The sequence below is a fragment of the Oryzias latipes genome, chromosome 1 (assembly GCF_053564925.1).
Source record: "Oryzias latipes strain Hd-rR chromosome 1, Olatipes_Hd-rR_3.1".
Classification (NCBI taxonomy): Eukaryota; Metazoa; Chordata; class Actinopteri; order Beloniformes; family Adrianichthyidae; genus Oryzias; species Oryzias latipes.
In genome coordinates this window covers 29,401,523-29,421,699 of record NC_136237.1, presented here as the reverse complement: position 1 = coordinate 29,421,699, position 20,177 = coordinate 29,401,523, and the positions used below count along the sequence as shown (strand labels likewise).

Sequence of the window (20,177 nt, the reverse complement as noted above, 5' to 3'; positions counted from 1 at the left end):
TGATTGATGTAGTTCTTTTTTAATCCAGTCCACCTAACTTTACTTTTATGTCTGAAGTCCGGCAAATGCCTTCGTCACATGCATCTGCATTCGGGTGCTGCTGGTCTTTGGGATGATAATACCTCTTGTTCTAATGTGGATTATTTGTTTGACTTATATTTCTATATATATCTAAAGGTTCTGGACAACGTTAAGATTGAAACTATTAGAAAAGGGGCCATGGAGGGGACTAGGTCAGAAAAAAGCCTGTGAAAGGGCCGTAGTAAAGTAATGTTGAACGTGTTCAATAAGACTTTGGGTAGAACCATTGACTGTATAAAACCAACAAGTCAAGTTTGTAATCTAGATGTAAACATGTGATCAGACCTGAATTTAATTAATTTAATAGTCAGATTAAAAAATATTAAGTTTATAGGCATGTGCCATCTCCAAAACATTGGCAGAAGATATACTTTCTAAACAAGACCTAAAGAGACATATTTAAACATTTATCCCCAGCAGTTAAACCACTATTACAGATTAATCTGCTGTGAGGGATCAGCACTTAATCCAGAATGCTGCTGCTTGGGTCCTGACTAAAACCAGGAAGTATGACCATATAAGTCCTGTCCTAGGTTTTTGCACTGGCTTCTTGTCGCTCATAGACCTGATGGTCCCATATGAACCACGTTAGACTATAAGAAGCTCAGGAACAGGTTTTTCCTGGTGTCCAGAGTCGGGACTAAACACAGTGAATTGTTAAATTTCCTGCAGCTAAAATCAGAAAGTCTTCCTGATGACATTAGACAGACCTTTACTCTGACTACAGCTACACTTTTTGGGTCAGTGTCAGACTGCTGAAAGTCTTTTGTTTGCACTTTAAATTACGTGGGGGGGTTGACTGTGCTTTGAACATACCTTGATTTGCCTCATAGTAGGATCATACATGTAGTATTATGCACTCAAACTGGGCGCACCTTTAAATAGCAAAAGCTTTGTGGAAACAATCTTTGTTCAAATTTTAATTCTGCACCAAAATAGTGTAACGTGAGAAGAACGAGAAGAAAAAAGGAAAGAACGAGAATAAGTTACAATGAGTTAGATGGCTTGACCTGTCTAAATGTTTGACATACCATAATCTACGTTCCAACGTAAACATGCAGACCTAGTGAACTAATAGAAAAGGAAGGTGGCCAAATTCCTGCACAAAAATGTGAGGCTCGTAGTCGTAAATTCTGTAAAACTAAAAAAGGTCATCCCACATGCAACTGAATTGAGGGTTAAAATACACATTTCACCCAGTTTCAGCCCAACACTGATTTGATACTTTCCTTTAGCCCTCATTGTTTTTAGGTGATTGTCCTTTTGTTAATAATTAAAGATACTTCATTGTATTGAAAAATGGTTCAAAATACATAGAATTTGCTATGGAAGGACTTAATTTTCCCCCGCCAGCAGAGGAATGCAAACAGTCCTCAGGGACCTTTTTAATACATGCATGTATGCATTAGGACAGTGTTTTTCAACCTTTTCTGAGCCACGGCACACTTTAACCCTGACAAAAATCCCGCGGCACACCAGCATGAGCATCCAAAAAAAAAAAAAAACAGAAATTCATGGTCTGTATTGATCGACAGCCCCCCCCCCAAAATCTCACGTGGATTTGTATGATAATTGCGGCTGTTTTTTTATAAGAGATGAACCACCGTATTTTTGTTAGAACTGAGCAACTTTATCAGCAGAATTAAGAACAAGGAAGTGAAGACTTTAACCACTTCTGATTGGTCAGACTGATGACATGTGATTAAGCCTTCAAGAATGATTGGCGGAGACAGTTAAAGGGGCGGGACTTTTCCTTACACACTTATAGCTGCAGCTAAATCGCGGTACCGTGATTCTTATCAAAATGTCTTTAATAGAATCAAATAAACACAAAGAAAAAGTAATTTTAAGATATTTTATATTCTTAACTACTCAGTGTTTTATCAGGGCCTGTTTGGATGAACACAGAGCTGATATCCTGGAGATGGAAAATGTTTTTAGATCAGTGAATGAGGGCAATTTCCCACGGCGCACTTGACCATCTCCCACGGCACACTAGTGTGCCGCGGCACACTGGTTGAAAAACACTGCATTAGGAAGTGTAGCTCAGCTTTGATTGAGTTCAAACAGTAACATAAACTGATGTCCGCTTTACAAACAAACTGTAAAACAAGGTGCATAAAAAGGTGCACACTTTTGGACTCCAATAAACACTAAACAATGTGTGTGTATTTGAGTGGGGGAATGTAAGTTTTTACCTTTTGAAGCAATGTGCTGAAGTTAGGACCCAGCAAGTGTCAATGAGAGTTGCTCCACACACCAGCCTCCCATCACCTTTGGATCCTCGTAAACGAATAGCGGCCTGCCACGGCCAGCCACCCCTGTAAACACAATCACACAGCCAAATCGTACAACAAAAACAGACATTTTTCAATCGCAGATGAATCACAAAATTGCATAAATGAACTGCTGTGCAGAGGCATTGTGTTTCATAAAATATTGAAACCATTAGCACAAAGAAAGAAGTCGTTCTGTTATAAAGTCAGCACATGAGGTCATTGCACCTGAATTTAAATAGTCAGAAATGTCATAAACATTCACATAGACGCCACAGTTAGTTTACATGTGGCTTTGTGAAGTATAAACATGCAACTGTAAACCATCCCTGTGTGTGCATAAATGCAGCAAGAACAAGAGCAATAAAACATCTGCATCTTTGGATCTCTGCCACTCATTAGCCTCAGGTTTGAGCTTTCTCATTCTTATAGGTGAATGGAAACTGGGGAAAAAGTAGTGATGTTTTGCCAGATCTTTTAATGATTTATAACCCATGGCATGTATCATTTATACATAGAAAATATTTACTCTTTACAACCACTGAAACAGCACAAAACAGCAAAAGCACACGCAGGTGACAATTGCTGTTTTAGCAGATAATAATGTCCTCTTTCTCTTTTACAATAATGTGTAATTCATGGGTTCAGAAATGCCTGTTTGAGCAACTACTTCCAATTAAAAGACTATTCAAAAGAATATGTATGCCTGTATATGCATATACATGCAAATGCATGTACAAGCATCGCTACGCATTTATTTTAAGTCTGTTTTCGGGCTCTACTTACAAACTGTGTGGCAATTGTGCATATGTCAAAAGTAAAACCAGTTGAACTTTGACCAATCGGGGACTTTGCTTTGGTAGTGACGTCTGGGTAGCGTCCTTTTCAAAACACAGAAGTACCAACCATATGAAAATCGGTCATGGAGGACAAATCCATAATTGCCGTTTGTGCCCGGCCGGAATTATTTAACAACAAACGTTCACATATCGGAATAGAGCTGTAAAGGAAAAAACCTGGAGCAAGATTTGCACCACTTCGACATTTTCACACCAAGTCATGCATGAGTTTCGGGTAGCGACAGTCCAGAGTGAACACCGTGTGCTGAAAGCGCGTACAAAATCCCACATTTAGCACATTCTTGAATGCACCACACATGCTCAGTAGGATAAGAATTCCCTCTGCTTCAGACTCTCCCTGTCCTGTCAATAATCCCCCATATCCGCCACAGCTTACCTTAGAGAGTTTTCTCCACCTATGATTCGGCGCTGGCGAGTATGGACAAGCCGCAGACCACAAAGTGAGATGGCAGGATCTGCCAGAAACAAAAGACCGAGCATGTGTTGAGGAGGTGGAAGGGAGAGTAATTGCAAAACCTTTCGTACAATCTCAGATTTTGGGTTTGTTAAATATTTAGAATGATCAAGAGCATGATGCTTGAAATTCATCTTATGCTATGACGTTGGAGCTTGAAATCGATGACAAGTTAAATAAATAACTTTAACATTCAGAGCGTGTGCAAATTTTAAGGCTAGTAACCGAACAGACAAAACATCCTTATACATTGCTGTCCATTTTGATGAAAACCCAATAGAAGTAGGTGAATGAGTCACATCGTATAGTCTAGAAAAAGTAGGGTTTCTTACAGATAATAATAAACAAGATGAGGCCGCTCAGATAATTGCTCAGATAAAAATGTAACTAATGGAAGAAAGCTTCTTACTTGTTATGTAACAGCTTGAAGGTATGATTTCTTTTTTTAAGTGTGAAAAGCATGGAATAATAGCAAACTCTGCATTTCAATAATAAATCAAATCTAATGTTACACATTTTACATCTTTTCTAAAATCTGGAAGCTCTAACAACAGAAAAAAATCAAGCAGAAAGACAGTTGTAACCCAATGTGGCAAAGTAGAAGTTTTGTAATCACAGATTTCCTTAGGTACCGTAAATGCAAAATAAACTAGTATTGCAATAAAATTTAATTAGTAAATTAAGGAACTATATATGAATAAATGATCATTGAATCCAACCACCGTAGCCTGTGAGGAATGGCAGGAGGTTACAGAAAGCACTTTGTGAGCCAGTCCTAAAATGCAGCGGGCAGTAAGCAGCAATAACTCAGCTAACTCATTTTACCATCTGCTCATACACTCTTACTGAAGCCCCTGACTTTGTGCCAAACGCCTTACCTCTTCCTTTCCCCGCTGTCGGTTGTTTCTCATTAAGTTTTTGGTGCACAGCTAACGTTGGCAGTGTTTGCTAAACATATTATGGTTTGACTAGAACTCCGTATAAATCAACAGAGTTGGGTTTCACTTAAGTGGAGGGGTGGGGGGTGGGGGGGTGCCATACCCCGATCTGACTGACCTTTGGCCTCTTTGGTACTGTGCTGCGGTTCACCATAGTCACAAATGACTCCAGCATCCTCGCTGTGGCGACAGTTGTGTGTGCCGGGCATTTGTTTGATGCAGTCTGCTATTGAACGCTCGTCACCGATGCAATTCACGTTGTCCATGTGGATAGGGCCCGTCCCTTCGCCAAAGTATGCCATCAAGCGTGCTTTAGCGGCACCACTAGGAAAAACAGACATTTCATTTGAACAGCTTTCTCAATTATGTGGATTACAAAGAAAATCCTAGAATCTTCTATGCAAACGGACAAAACAACTTAAAAAATGAAGAGTATCATAAAGAATAAAGAAGTTATGGGTTGGCCTGCAGGGTTAAGATGAGGTCAGACTGTACTTCATTCTGGGACATGATATCAGCTATGCTTGTATTACCGCCTCACCTTTGACTTTAAGCTACAAACAGCTCCTTTTCACATTTCCCATGAGACCATAGGCTTGGGGTGTGTGGACTAGCTGATTTCGATTATGATTGATAGATAACTGAAAGAGACTGGCTTATAAGTTCATTGGGTGACAACTTTTCTAACCAGACTCACCCGTTGGGAGTCCCATGTCTCTAACTATGACAGATTAAGTGTTACATCTATGTCTCCTATAGCTCCCTGGGCAGTACTTAGTATGCAGAGGGTGAACCTTCAAATCAGCTGGATCTGAGCCTAGAAACTGACATAATGTCTGCTTGATGTGCTTCTGTGGAAATACATAAAAACACTGCAGCAGTTGTTAAATTGCAATACCATCTGATATAAGTACAAAGTTAAAAAATAATAGAAAAAATAGAGCAAAGTAGTTCATTTTGGACACCAGTTAGCTAAAAGATGTCAAGGTTTGAAAATTCTGCAAAATAATGTTATAAGAACTTGAATTGTGTCATTTTTACAAAAAACCTGTCTTTTCTTGAGTTAACAAGCTCCACATTTCTATAAATAAATACTTTAAATGTGAAGATTTTGCCTTTTTTCTTTGCTTTGTTTGATCTCAGTTATGTTTTCTAGCTTCTGTTTTGTGTTTTTCCCCCCATGTCACAGTCTCACCTGGTTTCATCAGATGATTACCCACAGCTGACCTAATTTAAGATAATTATGCTCAGTATATTTATGCTCATCTGCGGCCCTGGCCCACTTTCTGTTTCATTTGTTTCATGGTCATGTCATGCTTGTACTGTGGCTCTTCATGAGAGTTTTAAGTTCCTGAAATTACTTTGGATCCTCCACTTCCTGACCAAACAATACTTGGAAATTGAAAAGTCATTCAATAAGATACAATCACTCTGAATTCCAAAAGTGCTACTTTTTGTGGACACAGGGTAGTAAAAGACTGACTTTAAACAAAAAAAAAAACTTTAATAAGTTGAATAAAAAAGATCTTGAAATAGTTTGTTAAAATAAAAGCATAAAAACGTCATGTGGCTTTTCTTATTACAGCTTAATTCAAAAACCAGCATCATAAAAACAAAACTCTCACACAAAATCCAAAGAGGCATGAACTGGCCTGCCTAGAATCCAGACCTGGCATACGTTTAAAACATTTGTCTCTATAAAATTGAGTTCAGCACTGCTGATGAAGTGAAATTGCCCCATTATGGGATTAAGAAAGTCCTATCCTGGAAAAAAAAAGCAAGTGTTTTTTTTCTTTTTCTTTTTTTTTACAAAACCCCAAAGGTTCAGAAAAGCCCAAACTTAATAACTATTTTGAATATGTTTTGCCCCTTGATGGCACAGTGTTCTTTTCTCAGTGTTAAAAAAATTGTAGCACACATGTTAGTTAAATTCAGCCTTACTTGAGAATGTTTGAGTTACTTGATCACCATTGGAAACACTTCTGTCCCTTTGGGTCCGTGCTATACATTGAGAAAACAGTGTCCACACCCTGCGTGACCCACAATTATCATCCTAACATGCCTTTTACACATGTCCAACAAATTCCTTAACTCGCTCATTCTCATGCAATCCAGATGTCTCTTTTGTCCATATGATTGACATGACTGTCACAAAAATAGGGGACTTGTAGGAGGACAACTAGGTATCAAAAGGAGACAACCAGACGCAGTTTAGATCATCAGGTAATGCAGTTGGAAATATGTCAGAGATAGGCTAATAAACCCTAGAGGAAAAAATATTATAATAAAAAGTTGCCTATTTATGTGATTTGAAAGAAAAATCTGTAGTTTCTTCATTGTCAGCCAACTTGAAAACTAAAGACATGTGTGATGAAGCCAGAGGTGAAAACAGAAGTTTACAGATGACGACAAAAGACAGACTAACAGACAGACAATCGGGGGCTGAGCACAAGACATGAAAAAAAAAAAAAACCTTTGAGACTGTGATGGATTACACAAGCAGAGAAGAGAGTCTGGATTCATTTAAGTGTGTAGAGTGATCACATTGCAAAACCACAAACCATAATAGTTTTCCTCATGATTTTGAGCTCTTTTCCAGCATTCTGATCAGAACAAATGCTTAAGACATGGAAAATGGAAGGAAATGCCTTCAAATCAAGGTAAAGGCAAAAAAAAAAGATTATCTTTGTGAAAAATTGAGGAAACTCAAAGACCCACTAAAAAATGTGTTTTTTAACATATTTCTGTGGCATTTTTACCATGATGGACATAATGTAAAAATTAAGCTCAAAATTGTATTTTTAAGCATTTTTTTTTCTTCAAATCGTTGAACCAGGAGCAGACAAAAAATGCCATTTGAAAAAGCTTTTAGGTGTGATGTAGAACTAACAATCGGCGGCCATAAGCTCCCTGCTTCCGCCACATTTCTAGGCATCCACTTCTCTAATGCCGACTAGATCCTCGTCCTAGCTGGCATCCAGCTCAAAAATGTATGGCTGGATTGTTGCACCATAAAATGGCGAGCAATATATTTGGTTGGGGATGTGAGGGGCTGTTAGTTAGCAGGAAAAAGTGTTAACAGGTGGATGATGGGAAGTGGAGGCAGGCTTACTCTGCCCCAACAGTCCCGCCCACAACTCTGAAGTGAATTTTGGATGAACTACTGCCACTCTGCAGGAACTATGTCCTAGAAAATGTTGGTTTGGTGTTTTTTTTGGCTAAAAAGGACATAATCATAATTGAAAGACAACTAGGATCATTTTAAATATAAATTAAATTATGATTGGAGTGGGACTTTAAATCTGATTTTTTTTTACATGCTTGTTTTTAAGGTAATTGCATCCTAAATTCCTTTTTTTCATTGATATTACCTTTCATAATTTGACACATTAGATCATCCTGAGTAGGATTGTGATTTTACTCAAGCGCACTTACGCGCTCAGCTAGATTTCTTTTTGTCCAAATTTCACCAACTTTTTAAAGCAGACGAAATTGCAAAATCCATATTTAACTCTGTTAACTTCGCCTTGCACACACTCACAATTCTGAGTCAACCAAACCTTTGTGTTTTGGAGCATGCAGGGAAACCAGAGAGGCAGGAGAAAGCCCATGCATGAGCAATGTAAAACCACAAACTTCTTGTTGTGAGATGACGTTGCTGACAACCCCACTGTGCATTCGTGCGCACAAAGCCGCAAGTTTGAACTGCGCTCTTCTTTCTCCTCTCTGCTGCTTCTAAAGTAGCCACATACAGCCAGTCCCCTTGATGCAAACTTACTATGAATGCAAAAGTGCAAGTTATTTTATTAAGATCTGCTTTGAACACTAATAGAAGATGAATTGAATACAATTTCCCTGGTTTGCTGACTTCTTGACTGATAATAGGTTTGCAGCGCTTGGACTTAGAAACTAAACAGACACCAAAGATCATGCTTGAAAATTTCTCATTGCACCGGATAATTATTACCAGAGCTTATGAATATAAACATTTATAACAGCCCTGCATCAAAAAAGCTCTAGAAGAATCATCCATTCTTCTTATACATCCACTTGATTCTATTCATGGAGCAAGAAAAGCTTATCTCACATGTCATCCAGATGAAAGGAGATGTCCTAGACAGCATTAAGCTATTCCAGCAGCTCTTGCTTATCTTTTATCACTCTGAAACATTTTGTTCATTTTTGTTTTCTATACCACAAATTCTTGGGTTCTGATGGAGTGTTTTCTTTTATCTATTCTATAAGTCACTCCGACAGTTCTCTTTGGCTGCCAGTGCTGGGAGAGGCTTGACAGACCTTTGTGACGTCAAAACATAAGGTATGTCAGGCATTAGGACGTCAGTGCCACCTTATGTTTATATCCACAAGGGGTGAAAACAACACCTACAATCTTCTTTTACTTTCACCTGCAGTGGTCCTGTGAGAACAAGGCAGGTTTCAATAACAACCAAAACCAAGGAGAGATTTGTAATTTGCCATGCGCATTTCATTTGCACTTTCATCTAAGCTCCAACAAATGCATGAGGCAAGGACACAAAAACACTTAGAAATGTCATACCTGTATCCCAACTGTCTGCAGACAACCTCAGCGTCTTGATCAGTCCACCCATCATCACAGACAGTGCCCCACTGACCGAACAGGTAGAGCTCAACACGCCCTTCTCTGGAGCTTTCTCCCCCCGCAAGCCTTACCCGTAAACCTGAAAGCAAATAGACAATTCAAATATTGGACCACATTAAGTCCTGCTGTGATCTTTTTTTGTTTTTCTTTTTACTGTAGATTTAAATTATGACACAAAGAAACTTGATGGACTGGTAATAGTCACTTTAAAGTGCAGTGAAGTCCCAAATAACTACATTTTTGCCCTTTTTATGTATCTATATGATTTTCTTTATGGAGATTTTTTGTGAATTTTGTTTCATAAATCAAATCAAACCAACTAATGTGAATGTAAAAAAATATTCAAAGTGGCTATGATGCAATCAGCTTTTTTTATAGGGCAAGGTCAAACTATGGCTGCTGAAACAAAGTCAAAGACCAAAGTCATGACCAGAATTAAAGGATTTTTTCCCTGTCCCGGTTGACTTTGTTTTACTGATCCAAAAGTGGGTGAGAATATACCTGCCAGTGCTGTAACAAAAGTTCAACCCAGCATGTAGAGTTATAGATATTAGGTAAGGAAAAAAACACACCCTTCATTTTACAGGAGTTTTTTTCTCTTTTAAAGACAACTGTAATTACTGTGTATGATCTCCATGTCTGCAGTCAGCCATCAACATGGCACCTGCATGCATTTCTAGATACATATTTGTGCTTTCATATCAACTGATATAGCACATAATCTGAGGTTTAATTTCACGATAGCTTGCGGAAAAAATCCTGTTTTCTAAAATACTAATTCAAGTCAGCATTAGGGCCTGAAATAGAAAAGTAAACACTCATAAATTCTTAACAAACTTGATTGTCCTGTTAATCGTGTCTCCAAAACGTAAGACATGTACGCACTTGTCCTGTTCAGAGAGCATAATTATTTTGTTTTTTTTGCTTTGTTTTTTTCCCTGAAAAAAACCAAAGCAATGTCAATTCCTGAATGTTGACATGTGTTTTGTTCAGCTGTAAGGCCACAATGTTCAGAATGTGTATTCCAATGTTTCATAATCTCTTTCTCCTGTTTTTTATAGCTTTTATTGAGTTATTATTGCTTTACCAACATATGCTTACACAGACACACATACATTAATTGTGTTTGAATGTACAATAACGTGTGGATTATCAGTTTACACCTTCACTAACCTGATTATTATATTAAAAAAAAAAGGAATGGCTGAACTTGAACAACCTTTATATCCTCCACCAGCTAAATTAATCCAAATCATTATTATGTTTTAAAAAGTTTGTTTTTTTATGTACCTCTAAAGGGAGTTGTTTTGAGGTTGTATGTTATAAATAATCAGCATGACTAAAATCTCAAATTCAACCAGTCACCTTTTTTTAAGCCCACAGGAAAAAAAAAACTCTCAACCAAAGGCGACACATGGTGTTTACTGATTAATATTGAACATACATCAAACTCTTTTCCAAAATCCATTTTTTTTGTTTCTCTCCCTCATAATTGCATGCCAACTTAATCACATCTATCTTGACTGATGTGATTCAAGCAGTGCAGCGTATCTAAGTATACCCCACGTCTGGTCAAAGCCATTACAACTTTACATCTAAAGTTGTCACAATTAATTGCAGTGAATTGCCAATAGAAGCTTATGAGGGCAGGTTAAGGAAGTTAATAATACTTTATGACATGAACGCTTGGTTTGAATTGGTTGTTGGAAGTTGATATTTATCTAAGTATTTAAAATATCATGCTGGTAATAAAAAAAATAATGTGGAGGCAGTATGTATTAAATAAAACCTTTACAAGTTCACAATCATGCACATGCAAAACCGTGGAGCAAACAAATTCAAACAAATGTGAAAATGATAGAACAGAAAACAGAAAGATTAAGAGTTCAGACTGGCTTCATCTGTTTCATTTTTCATTGTGTATACGCACGTCCTTTTCAAAAGCATTTTTGTTTTTCACAAACCTTCAAAGATAAAAAAAATATGAGCAATGTCACGTGCATTGAAAGAATACATGAATAGAATATTTGTGTGAGGATAGTCATTTGACCTTTGTCTAAATGCCCCAACCAACTAATGAAGTAAGTATTTTATCAGAAGAACCTCTTAAAAACACAAAGGCATATTTTGTTGCATTAGTCAAACGCATCCGTACAGCAAAAATGACAAGAAGATATACTTTTATCTCCCACGTTGCTTCATATGTGTTTAGTCTGACTGGATTACTGCTGGTGTCTGAAAATTGACAAAAGTGACAAAAGATGCGATGATTCCCCCCTGCCACCCTCCAAAATCTGCATGTCTACTATTATATAAAAGTATATAAATACATGTATATCAATTACAAAACTATATAGGGATTTTTTTTCTCTTCTACGTTTTCCTTGTTAAGATTTGGTAAAGCAAGTTTACCACTGTCAAAATGACTTTACAGGCAGCCCAGTTGTTAAGACTAGAGCAACTGACACGGCACGAACCACTGACACTTGCACTTATGACTTCATCTTCTGCGTGTCTGCCTAGTAAGATGAGATCCAACTGAAAGTACATTTAAACTAGCAGATATCTAAGAAACAGATTTCAGGTCATCTTGGATTTCCATGACTCTTCAAACATGGGGAAAATATAGTTTCTTTTATTGCTCCTTCCATTTCTCATCACCTGCAATGTAAAGGGGGAAGCCTGGCCTTCTACAGTTCATTAAACCCTGCTTTCAAACTGATTTAACAACAACATCCTCAGCAACTCCTGTCATTTTCCTCTTTTTTTGTGAAAAAAAAAAAAAAAGTTTTTGTAAAATATAGTGCCTTAAAATATTTTGTGAGGCCACATCTGCTTGTAGTTTCTGAGTTAAAAGGGCCAGATGGCAGACTCTAATACTTTATTGTCTCCAAAGCAGCCAACAAAGTACCAGCAAGAAGATATTGACCAGAGGATGAGGTCAAGAGGTGAGTGCTGTTTGGAGCTAGAGATCGTTAAAAATAACTTAGCCTCATATTAATTTCAGCCATAAATACCAGGCCATACGTGTAATGACCACAGAAGGTAAAATGAAAAAAAGTGATTCCAAAGGAAAGCTCACTTCTGTGCATTTTTTAAAAGGTAGAAACAAAAGATCAAAATCTAAATCAACTTTCCAAATGTATTGATAAAAAATTGTCTATACTTACACAGCACTTTACTACCTTCTTAGAAGGCCCAAAGAGCTTTGCAGTCACAGTTTCATTCACCCCATACACATTCACAATTTGATAGTGGCACCGCTGCTGAACACTGGCAATAACTTATAAATTCACAGTCTTGCTCAAGGACACTTTGACACATGGGCAGGCAAGGTGGGAACCGAACATGCTATATTCAAATCAGGGGTTGACTGCTCTACCTGTGCACTGCAGTCACCCAAACAAACAAATACATTTTATTTTAAATCAGAGCTATAACAAAATTAAACATAGTTTTTTGTCAAAGTAATTTTATGAGACTTGCTGAGCTTTTTTTTGTTGTTGTTTTATTTAACCAGTCACACTTTGTGTGAGACTCATGGTGTTTTCAGAGTGGAAAAGCCAGTTGTTCCTGGCTGAGTCCATTACGTTCTAAACCTTGGTCTGTAGTCAGACTGCCTTTAAGCGGACTATTCTATTACGAAACAAAACTTACAAGCAAAAGCAAATGACTACAGATCTCTTTAGTCATTGGCCAGGAACTACAAGGTCGGGGCAGAAAGAAATCGTGCAGTTCCTATGCTTTGCAGTCCTTGTCTGGAATTTTTCATAGATGGAAGATTTGTTCTGGATTATCGGGGGAAATAAACTCTGGTTCACTTTAAGTGAACTAAATGTGTTCAGTCTAAATACACCCTCAGGGTGTTGTGCATTACAAGGCTGCATCAACATGCTGGCCAGTGACTTTCACTTTTATTTTTTTTTTAGAACATTTTTACCTTGTCTTTTTAAAAACTATTTTACTCTTTCATTTTAAACATTAAGATGTTTATCTTAGTCTGTCTAGTTTAGTTTAGCCATTTCCTTTTGAATTCTATGACTTCATTTTCTTTATGATTCCATGTTTATTAGAAAGCCCATTGAGACTACTATTGTTGTAATATTGGGCTATATAAATAAAACTGAATTGAATTAAACTATTACTTGACACATTTATTTCTTAACCATGTGATGGACTGGCAACCTGTCTAGGGTGTATCCCGCTTTTGCCCAACAGTAGCTAGGATAGGTTCCAGCAACCCTGTGACCCCCAAAAAGGGTTGAGCAGAATTAGAGCATAGGTGGATATTCATATTTTTTGTTATCTGTGCCACAAATGTTTTCATATTGCCTATCTCATATGGTGGTTAGATTTAATGATTTCCCTCAAGTGTGCATGTGACCTCTCCAATACAGAGAGTAGTGAATATCGCTTATCACATGAACTTACTTTACCTCAGCATAAGTTTGTAAGGTCTTAGGTTTCAGGCATAGTTACATCATCAGGCTTTTTTGTTGGTTTAGGAACCATCGAGAATTACTCAAACAGAACGACAGGGTGCTATCTTACTAGCTGGAAGACTCTCTCCATTGATCTCAGGATTGCATGCAATGTGCACATCCTCCTGGTGTGAGCAATCATGGCAAAGCCACTCCCTTCTGCTGCACAACAGTAGGCTGGGCTCTTTTCCGGTGCAGTTCACATCATCTAGAAGAATGGGACCTGACCCCACCCCAAAGCGTGGGCCTGGAGGTATGTCTGGCCCTTCAAGAAGGAGAGTTTCGCCAGTCCTGCAAGAGATAAGTGCCCACAAGTTAAAAATGTGCTCTACCCTTAAGTAAGATGCATGAGCATTTTTCAGTACCTGTAACCGAGCTGACGACACACCACCTGTGAGTTAGACTTAGTCCAGCCATCATCACAAACTGTCCCCCACTGACCCTGGTAGAAGATTTCCAGACGGCCCTCGTGACTACCTGCACCTCCAACCAACCTGGTGGCACCATCTGAAGAGAATGAGCAGAGCAGGAACGCAGTAGAAGACCCTTTGTCTAAACATTTATTTCAAAATCCAACTAATTAGTAAAGTCAGATCATGACATGATATTCTATGAAAAGAAAATGTGAAATTTCAAAACAAAAAAACATTTCATAAAAGCAAAGTCATAAAATCCCATTTTTGCATCTCTTCACTGGCTCCCAGTTCGCTTACGCATTGATTTTAAAATTCTCCTATTTGTTTTTAAATGTCTCCATGGACTCGCCCCAAAATATCTGTCTGACCTGATTCAGGTGTACAATCCCCCCCGCTCCCTTAGGTCAACAAATCAGACACAGCTGGTCGTCTCGAAGACCAGGAGAAAACTGAGAGGTGACCGAGCCTTCTCAGTCTTCGGACCAAAAATCTGGAACGAATTGCCCCTGTACCTCAGACAGATAAACTCACTCAGTATTTTTAAATCTGCTCTTAAAACATATTTTTTCACTTTGGCTTTTAACTGAGTTGGAATCCGGACCTATTTTATGTGTTTTATGCTTTATATTTTCATCTGCTTTTATTAATTTTTGTATTGTTCAGCACTTTGGTGAACCTTGTTCTGTTTAAAGTGCTTTATAAATAAAGTTGAGTTGAGTTGAGTTGAAAATCAAAATTTAAAATTTTGAGATTTTTCTTACTTTTTGGTTTCTACGCTAATAAAGCGCTTTAGGTTTTTTCTTTTTTTTTTGACACTTGATTCATTAATACACTTTTCACCTTGACATTGTGCTTTAGGGCATGAAGAGGTATTCTCTAAAATGTTGGTGTTGTTAGTGTCTGCATACCTGTCTGAAGCTGCAAAAAACAATCCAGCAGGCATAAACTATAGCTTCAAAGATTCCTATTTGTATCTACTTCTCAGTTAATTTTTTCAAACTTCCTCCCCAACATATAATGTACATCTTTTCACTTCAAAAATTAGTATCAGGTCTCTCTCCTGATTCATTTTGCACAGAAAACTGATCAAACTCAGCATCTTTAAGCATGATCATACTTCAACCTCATTGCACGTATCACATGTTCTTCAGGAGTGGTGAAATACCTGTAAGGGGGTGGCAAGACACTCCCGCATCCTCCGAGTGCAGACAGTTGTGTTCTCCCCACGCACTTTTTGTGCACTGCTCCAGAGAGAGCTCATTGCCTGTGCAACGCACCTCATCCAACCACACCCGACCTGAGCTTTTGCCAAAATGTGCCTGGCCCCATGCTTTGGCTGCACCACTACAGAAATAAATAAATAAGGCAAAACAATAATAGAAAGTAAGAATAAATAGCTTATAGTTCTTTTTTTTCTCCAGAGAAATGGCTCAACAGTGCAGACATTATACACACATGTGCAGAGCATATACTGTTGCTACGTATGCGTGTGTGTTTGCTACTAGAATTCATTCAGGAACAATGAGTCCGATTCACTGTTTGACCCCAGATGTTCTTTACAGCTGACTCTTCTGTGTGTGTGTCTGAATGGAAGGAATACTTGTCATAGTTCTGGAAACTGAGGGAGAGAAAGACGATTTGACACCCACATCAACTGATTTCTGCTTAATTCTACTACTATCATGCCTTTTTTTTTATTTCAAGCAAAAAAAACAATTGTTTCGCAATTACTGGTTGACATTATACATTTTGTGTGTGAGCACGGATCTTTGTGCGAGTTTTGCTGTTGGATCTTCACCTTAGCCCTAGCTGTCGACACACCACTTCTGCATCACTGTCATCCCATTGATCATCACATATGGAACCCCACTGCCCTGCATGGAAGACTTCAACTGTGCCCTCTGACTCGGATTCCCCTCCAATCAGCCGCATAGGAAGTGTCACAACAGCTGCAGTGCAAACAAGAATTCAAGTTTAAACACATTTCCCAAAAAATGCTATCTGTGAAATATTCAATGACTGTATATAAGAACTGGAAGGAGTGAGTGTGACGTCACCCATCCAAACTAAGCCAATTCAGTCCCCATTTATTTTGCGCTATGGATGCCGTGTTGGAACCAGAGAACATCAATAAGTAGTGATTGACCTCAATCGGTCTGCGTCATCGTTCCTATGGCAACCATTCTCGCCAATCAAGAATGAGCTTGTTGGAAGTCCACACCCATACCATTTGAAAGCGGGCTCAGAAGGGTTTGTCGATCAAACATTTTGAACGTTCGTCATGAGACCACAGTCTTTGATCGAGGCATTTGATTGGTCAGTTCATAACTTGAATGACTCGCGTTCCAGAAAAAATACCATGAAAAAAAGAGGATTAACAAGAACATGTTAAAAAAAAGGTATACGAGCAAAAATGGTTATTCTGACAAAAATAATGACTGAGTAATAGCTGTTTATTTATCACTAGAAGTCCATGTGAGTTTGGCTTCTTGGAACCAGTAGGTTCTTCCTGTTTGGAACACCAGAGGATGGAGTCACTCAGTCCGGTTCTCATATACAGTCAAAAAAATAAAACACATAGTGCACTTTAAAAAAAAACTATTTTAAATCACATTTTCGAAGAGTTGTTGAAATTGTAGCAGATTCAGAAAATAAACCTATTTATCTCAGTTTCAGTCATGAAAATCTCGAGTCTCGGATTTAATTATTTCAAATCAGACTTGTCTACTTTTCTGTTGGATGCAGGTAACAGCTGCAGCGGTTAAACACTCCTCTCCATTCCAGGTACTCTTGGAACAATGGAGTAAGTCTGGCTCTTCTCCTCGGCAATGGACTTCCTTCCAGTGAATTCTGGTCTTGCTTGTGCGGAAAAGAGGAACTGCACGGGCGCGTCCCGAGATCCTGGAGGTGAATTGACAGTTGGTGAGACACTAACGCTCATGTGGAGGCCTTATTGAAATTTTGAAACAAAATATTAACAGTAAAAAAACTCTGCCAATGGTAAAGCAGATTTTTTATTCATAGTGGCAGCCTGTTAAATGACTTGTTTGATCATGATGTCCAAATACAGAACCGTCAAAGTCTCCAGTTCTTCAACTGTGGAGCATGTGTAAGTCATCAGTAGGAATTCCAGCTGACTTATGGCTAACATTTGACCTATATCGTTTCCACCGTATACTTTATTGACTCCTGTCCACATGCTGGGATGACTGCACACAAAGCTGTGTTTCGTGCCAGAGAGCAGGCCAGCACAAGTGTTGGACAACATGTGCAATAAGTGTGTCTCTGTTGTTGATGAAAGCACTGCTCGGAAAATGACTGCACCCTACTCTGTGAAGACTGCAGATATGTAGGGCCTGTCTGCAAATATCTCTTGAAACATATGTCGATATGATGACATCCCAAGATCACTAATACACCCAGTGTGAAGCGGAGAGACGTAGAAAGAGAAGGAGCTTGTAAATACCTGAATACCTGATTCTAAAGGTTTTTCAAACCTCTGGAAAGAATAAAGGAAGAATACAAAGGTCACACAGAAAAGTACAGAGACTTTGCAGAAAAATGGAGGGGAGTGCCTTTAAGGTTAGTAAGTGTGGTTAACATCAATGGTATTCCCATCACTCCGTCAGGCCTCAATATGCCGTTACAGTTTGAGTCTGTGCAGCAGATGGTCAGTGTGCTTGCACCTGTGTTTCACAGCACGAGTGAGAGGAGCAGGCAAGCAGAGCAAAGCAAACAGGAGACATGTGAGCACATGTGTGCTCGCCCTCTTACCCTTCGTCGAGCTGTCTGCAAACCACAGCAGCGTCTTCATCCCCCCAGTCGTTGCTGCACACAGACCCCCAAACTCCACCCAGGTATACCTCCACTCTGCCATCTAGCTTTGACCGCCCACCTTGCAGGCGCACAGAGCCTGAGGTGAAAGAAAAGTTTAAGAAAAGAGAAAATCTGAGACACAAAAATTTGAAGAAAAAACCCAGAAGACTTTAAAAAAACAAAAAAGACAAATTGATTTGTATGCAAATGCTTTCAATCAAGCATGTTTTCATTCCCAATAAACAATCCAAAACAGGAAAGAGGATTTTTTATTTTTTATGTAAAGATGACATGCTGTGAGTCACTGACTGAAACAACACAAACATCAACCGAAAGAGCCTGTAAATGTCTGCAAAATGTCTTCATTGAGAATCCTGTCAGCAGATCTTTGGACACAGAAGCACTCAGGTTCATTAACTCATAAGAAACCATTCGTTTTTAAAAATTAAATTATGTGGGATATACCACAGACCAAGTGAACCACAGAACACATTTAATGTTTCTGTTGCACTGATGTCACCGTAGGTTCTTACGGGTTAAAACTCTTCCACTGTACTTGGTGTGTCTACATTTTCCCACCTGCCTTCTTAAAGACTTTTTAGTATGAATAATAAAACTGTATGGACTGACATTTTTTTCAAGCTTACTAAAAATTGTGTTTCATTTTGCTGAGTTTTAAAACCCTGATTGAATTTCTGAATATTTCAAAACTCAATGAAAATGTTTTTTTTTTGTAAATGTCTATGCTTATGATTTATGCCATTGTAATTTTCATTATTACAGTGTTTTGTGTCTTTCTGTAAAGTGAAAATATCAATTCATTCTTGAGCAGCAGCATGTTCTAACTTGTGAGAAAAAATGTTGCAAGCTTTAGTAAGGTTTCAACTGCTTAAAGTAAGCAGTGAGAGTAAAATAAAACATTTTTTTTAATAAAGCTTGCAACTGTCTCTAAATTGAAGAAATTTTGTAAACCATGTTCCCTCAAGAAAAAATATGTGTGCATCTCGGCATCAGCACTAAACTGTTTGCATGTTTGTCGTAGATGCAAATGACTTTTAGTAGAAAAACAAAAGTGTTGCTTTCTCACCTGCTGCCTTCATGGGAGATAAATCCGATTCATTAGAATTGTCAGCATGCATGCTTTGTCTGTATTGATCCTGTGCACAAAAGTTGCACACCTTTGCAAAACCTGTAGAGTGTGGCTGTAGAGTGTGGCCACTCTACAGCCACACTCTTTACACAAGAATAATAAACCTGCACGGGCCTTTCTATTGCGCATGCACATCTCCCCCCCCCCCCCCCCCCCCATATTTGCTTTGATACATATTTTTTAATTGAGATTTTTTTTTTTTGACGCAACTCCGTGTGGGCCTGCATGTTTACCTTGTTTACAGTCGCAGTAACCCCAGTCTATCCTGCCTTTGTGGTTCCTGAAAAAGCACCAGGGTCTGATCCTGCTGTCTGGGTTGCGGCAGTGGTTGTGCTCTCCAATCCCTTTGCCCGGGTGGCGCTCCTGGAATCCGGCCACTTCGGTCCAGTTCATGCACCGGCTGCCCGACTCGGTCACGTCTATGGATCCCCGGTAGAAGCCGTCCTTTCCGCGGCTCCGAACGCAGTCGGTGAACGGCAGGATGACTGAAGAGGAGACGCGGCTGGAATAACAGTCACTCGCAGCCAGAACCACGGCTATAGACGCGAGCAACGCCACACGCATGTTAGGTTTCCACAGCTCTGAGCCGCTGATAACGGGGAAAATGTCAGCTACTCATCAGCTGACGGGTTCATCATGTCAGCCGCGTCGCTTTGGGACGGGAGTGAGCCCCGTGTTGGGAAAACGGCGCAGATGGATGAAACCGCTTTTGCGTGGCTTGCTGAGCAGGCACCCCTCCAAGGGGGAGAAAAAAAAATCCATTAACACACCGATGCATTTAGAGATGTATGCAGAACAGAGGTCTGCATGCAGCACTATGTCCAAATTTGAACAACTTGTTTAGTGTCATCCTTTATTTGGGTTATTAGTTAAGCAATTATTTTGATTTGATTGATTAATAACATTTTGCATTTGTGCAGGAATGCATAATCAGCTTTGGCATGAAATGCAAGTTAACCACATTTTTATAAATGTATTTGTTTATCGTCACACGTGGATCACAGTTGAGCTGCAGGACACATCCAAGAGTTTAAATTCCAGTAGTTTTTGGGTTCATTTGCAGGAGCTGGATCCACAGTGATTA

At 38.9% G+C, this 20,177-nt stretch overlaps 1 protein-coding gene across 1 annotated transcript in view; it reads right to left on the bottom strand.

Moving 5' to 3' along the window:
* The window catches only part of LOC105358156 (neurotrypsin), a 30,014-nt gene extending 10,083 nt beyond the window's left edge, over window positions 1–19,931 (bottom strand). Inside the window, exons 1-11 of the mRNA XM_078953245.1 lie at window positions 19,327–19,931; window positions 17,902–18,040; window positions 16,856–17,028; window positions 15,926–16,076; window positions 15,293–15,471; window positions 14,077–14,218; window positions 13,782–14,002; window positions 9,168–9,309; window positions 4,728–4,933; window positions 3,594–3,672; window positions 2,280–2,402 (exon numbers count right to left, since the gene is read on the bottom strand). Of these exons, the coding sequence (XP_078809371.1) occupies window positions 2,280–2,402; window positions 3,594–3,672; window positions 4,728–4,933; window positions 9,168–9,309; window positions 13,782–14,002; window positions 14,077–14,218; window positions 15,293–15,471; window positions 15,926–16,076; window positions 16,856–17,028; window positions 17,902–18,040; window positions 19,327–19,657 (1,886 nt within the window). The 5' untranslated portion in view covers window positions 19,658–19,931. The remainder of the gene's footprint in view (window positions 1–2,279; window positions 2,403–3,593; window positions 3,673–4,727; window positions 4,934–9,167; window positions 9,310–13,781; window positions 14,003–14,076; window positions 14,219–15,292; window positions 15,472–15,925; window positions 16,077–16,855; window positions 17,029–17,901; window positions 18,041–19,326) is intronic.
* Between the last annotated feature and the right edge of the window lie 246 nt (window positions 19,932–20,177).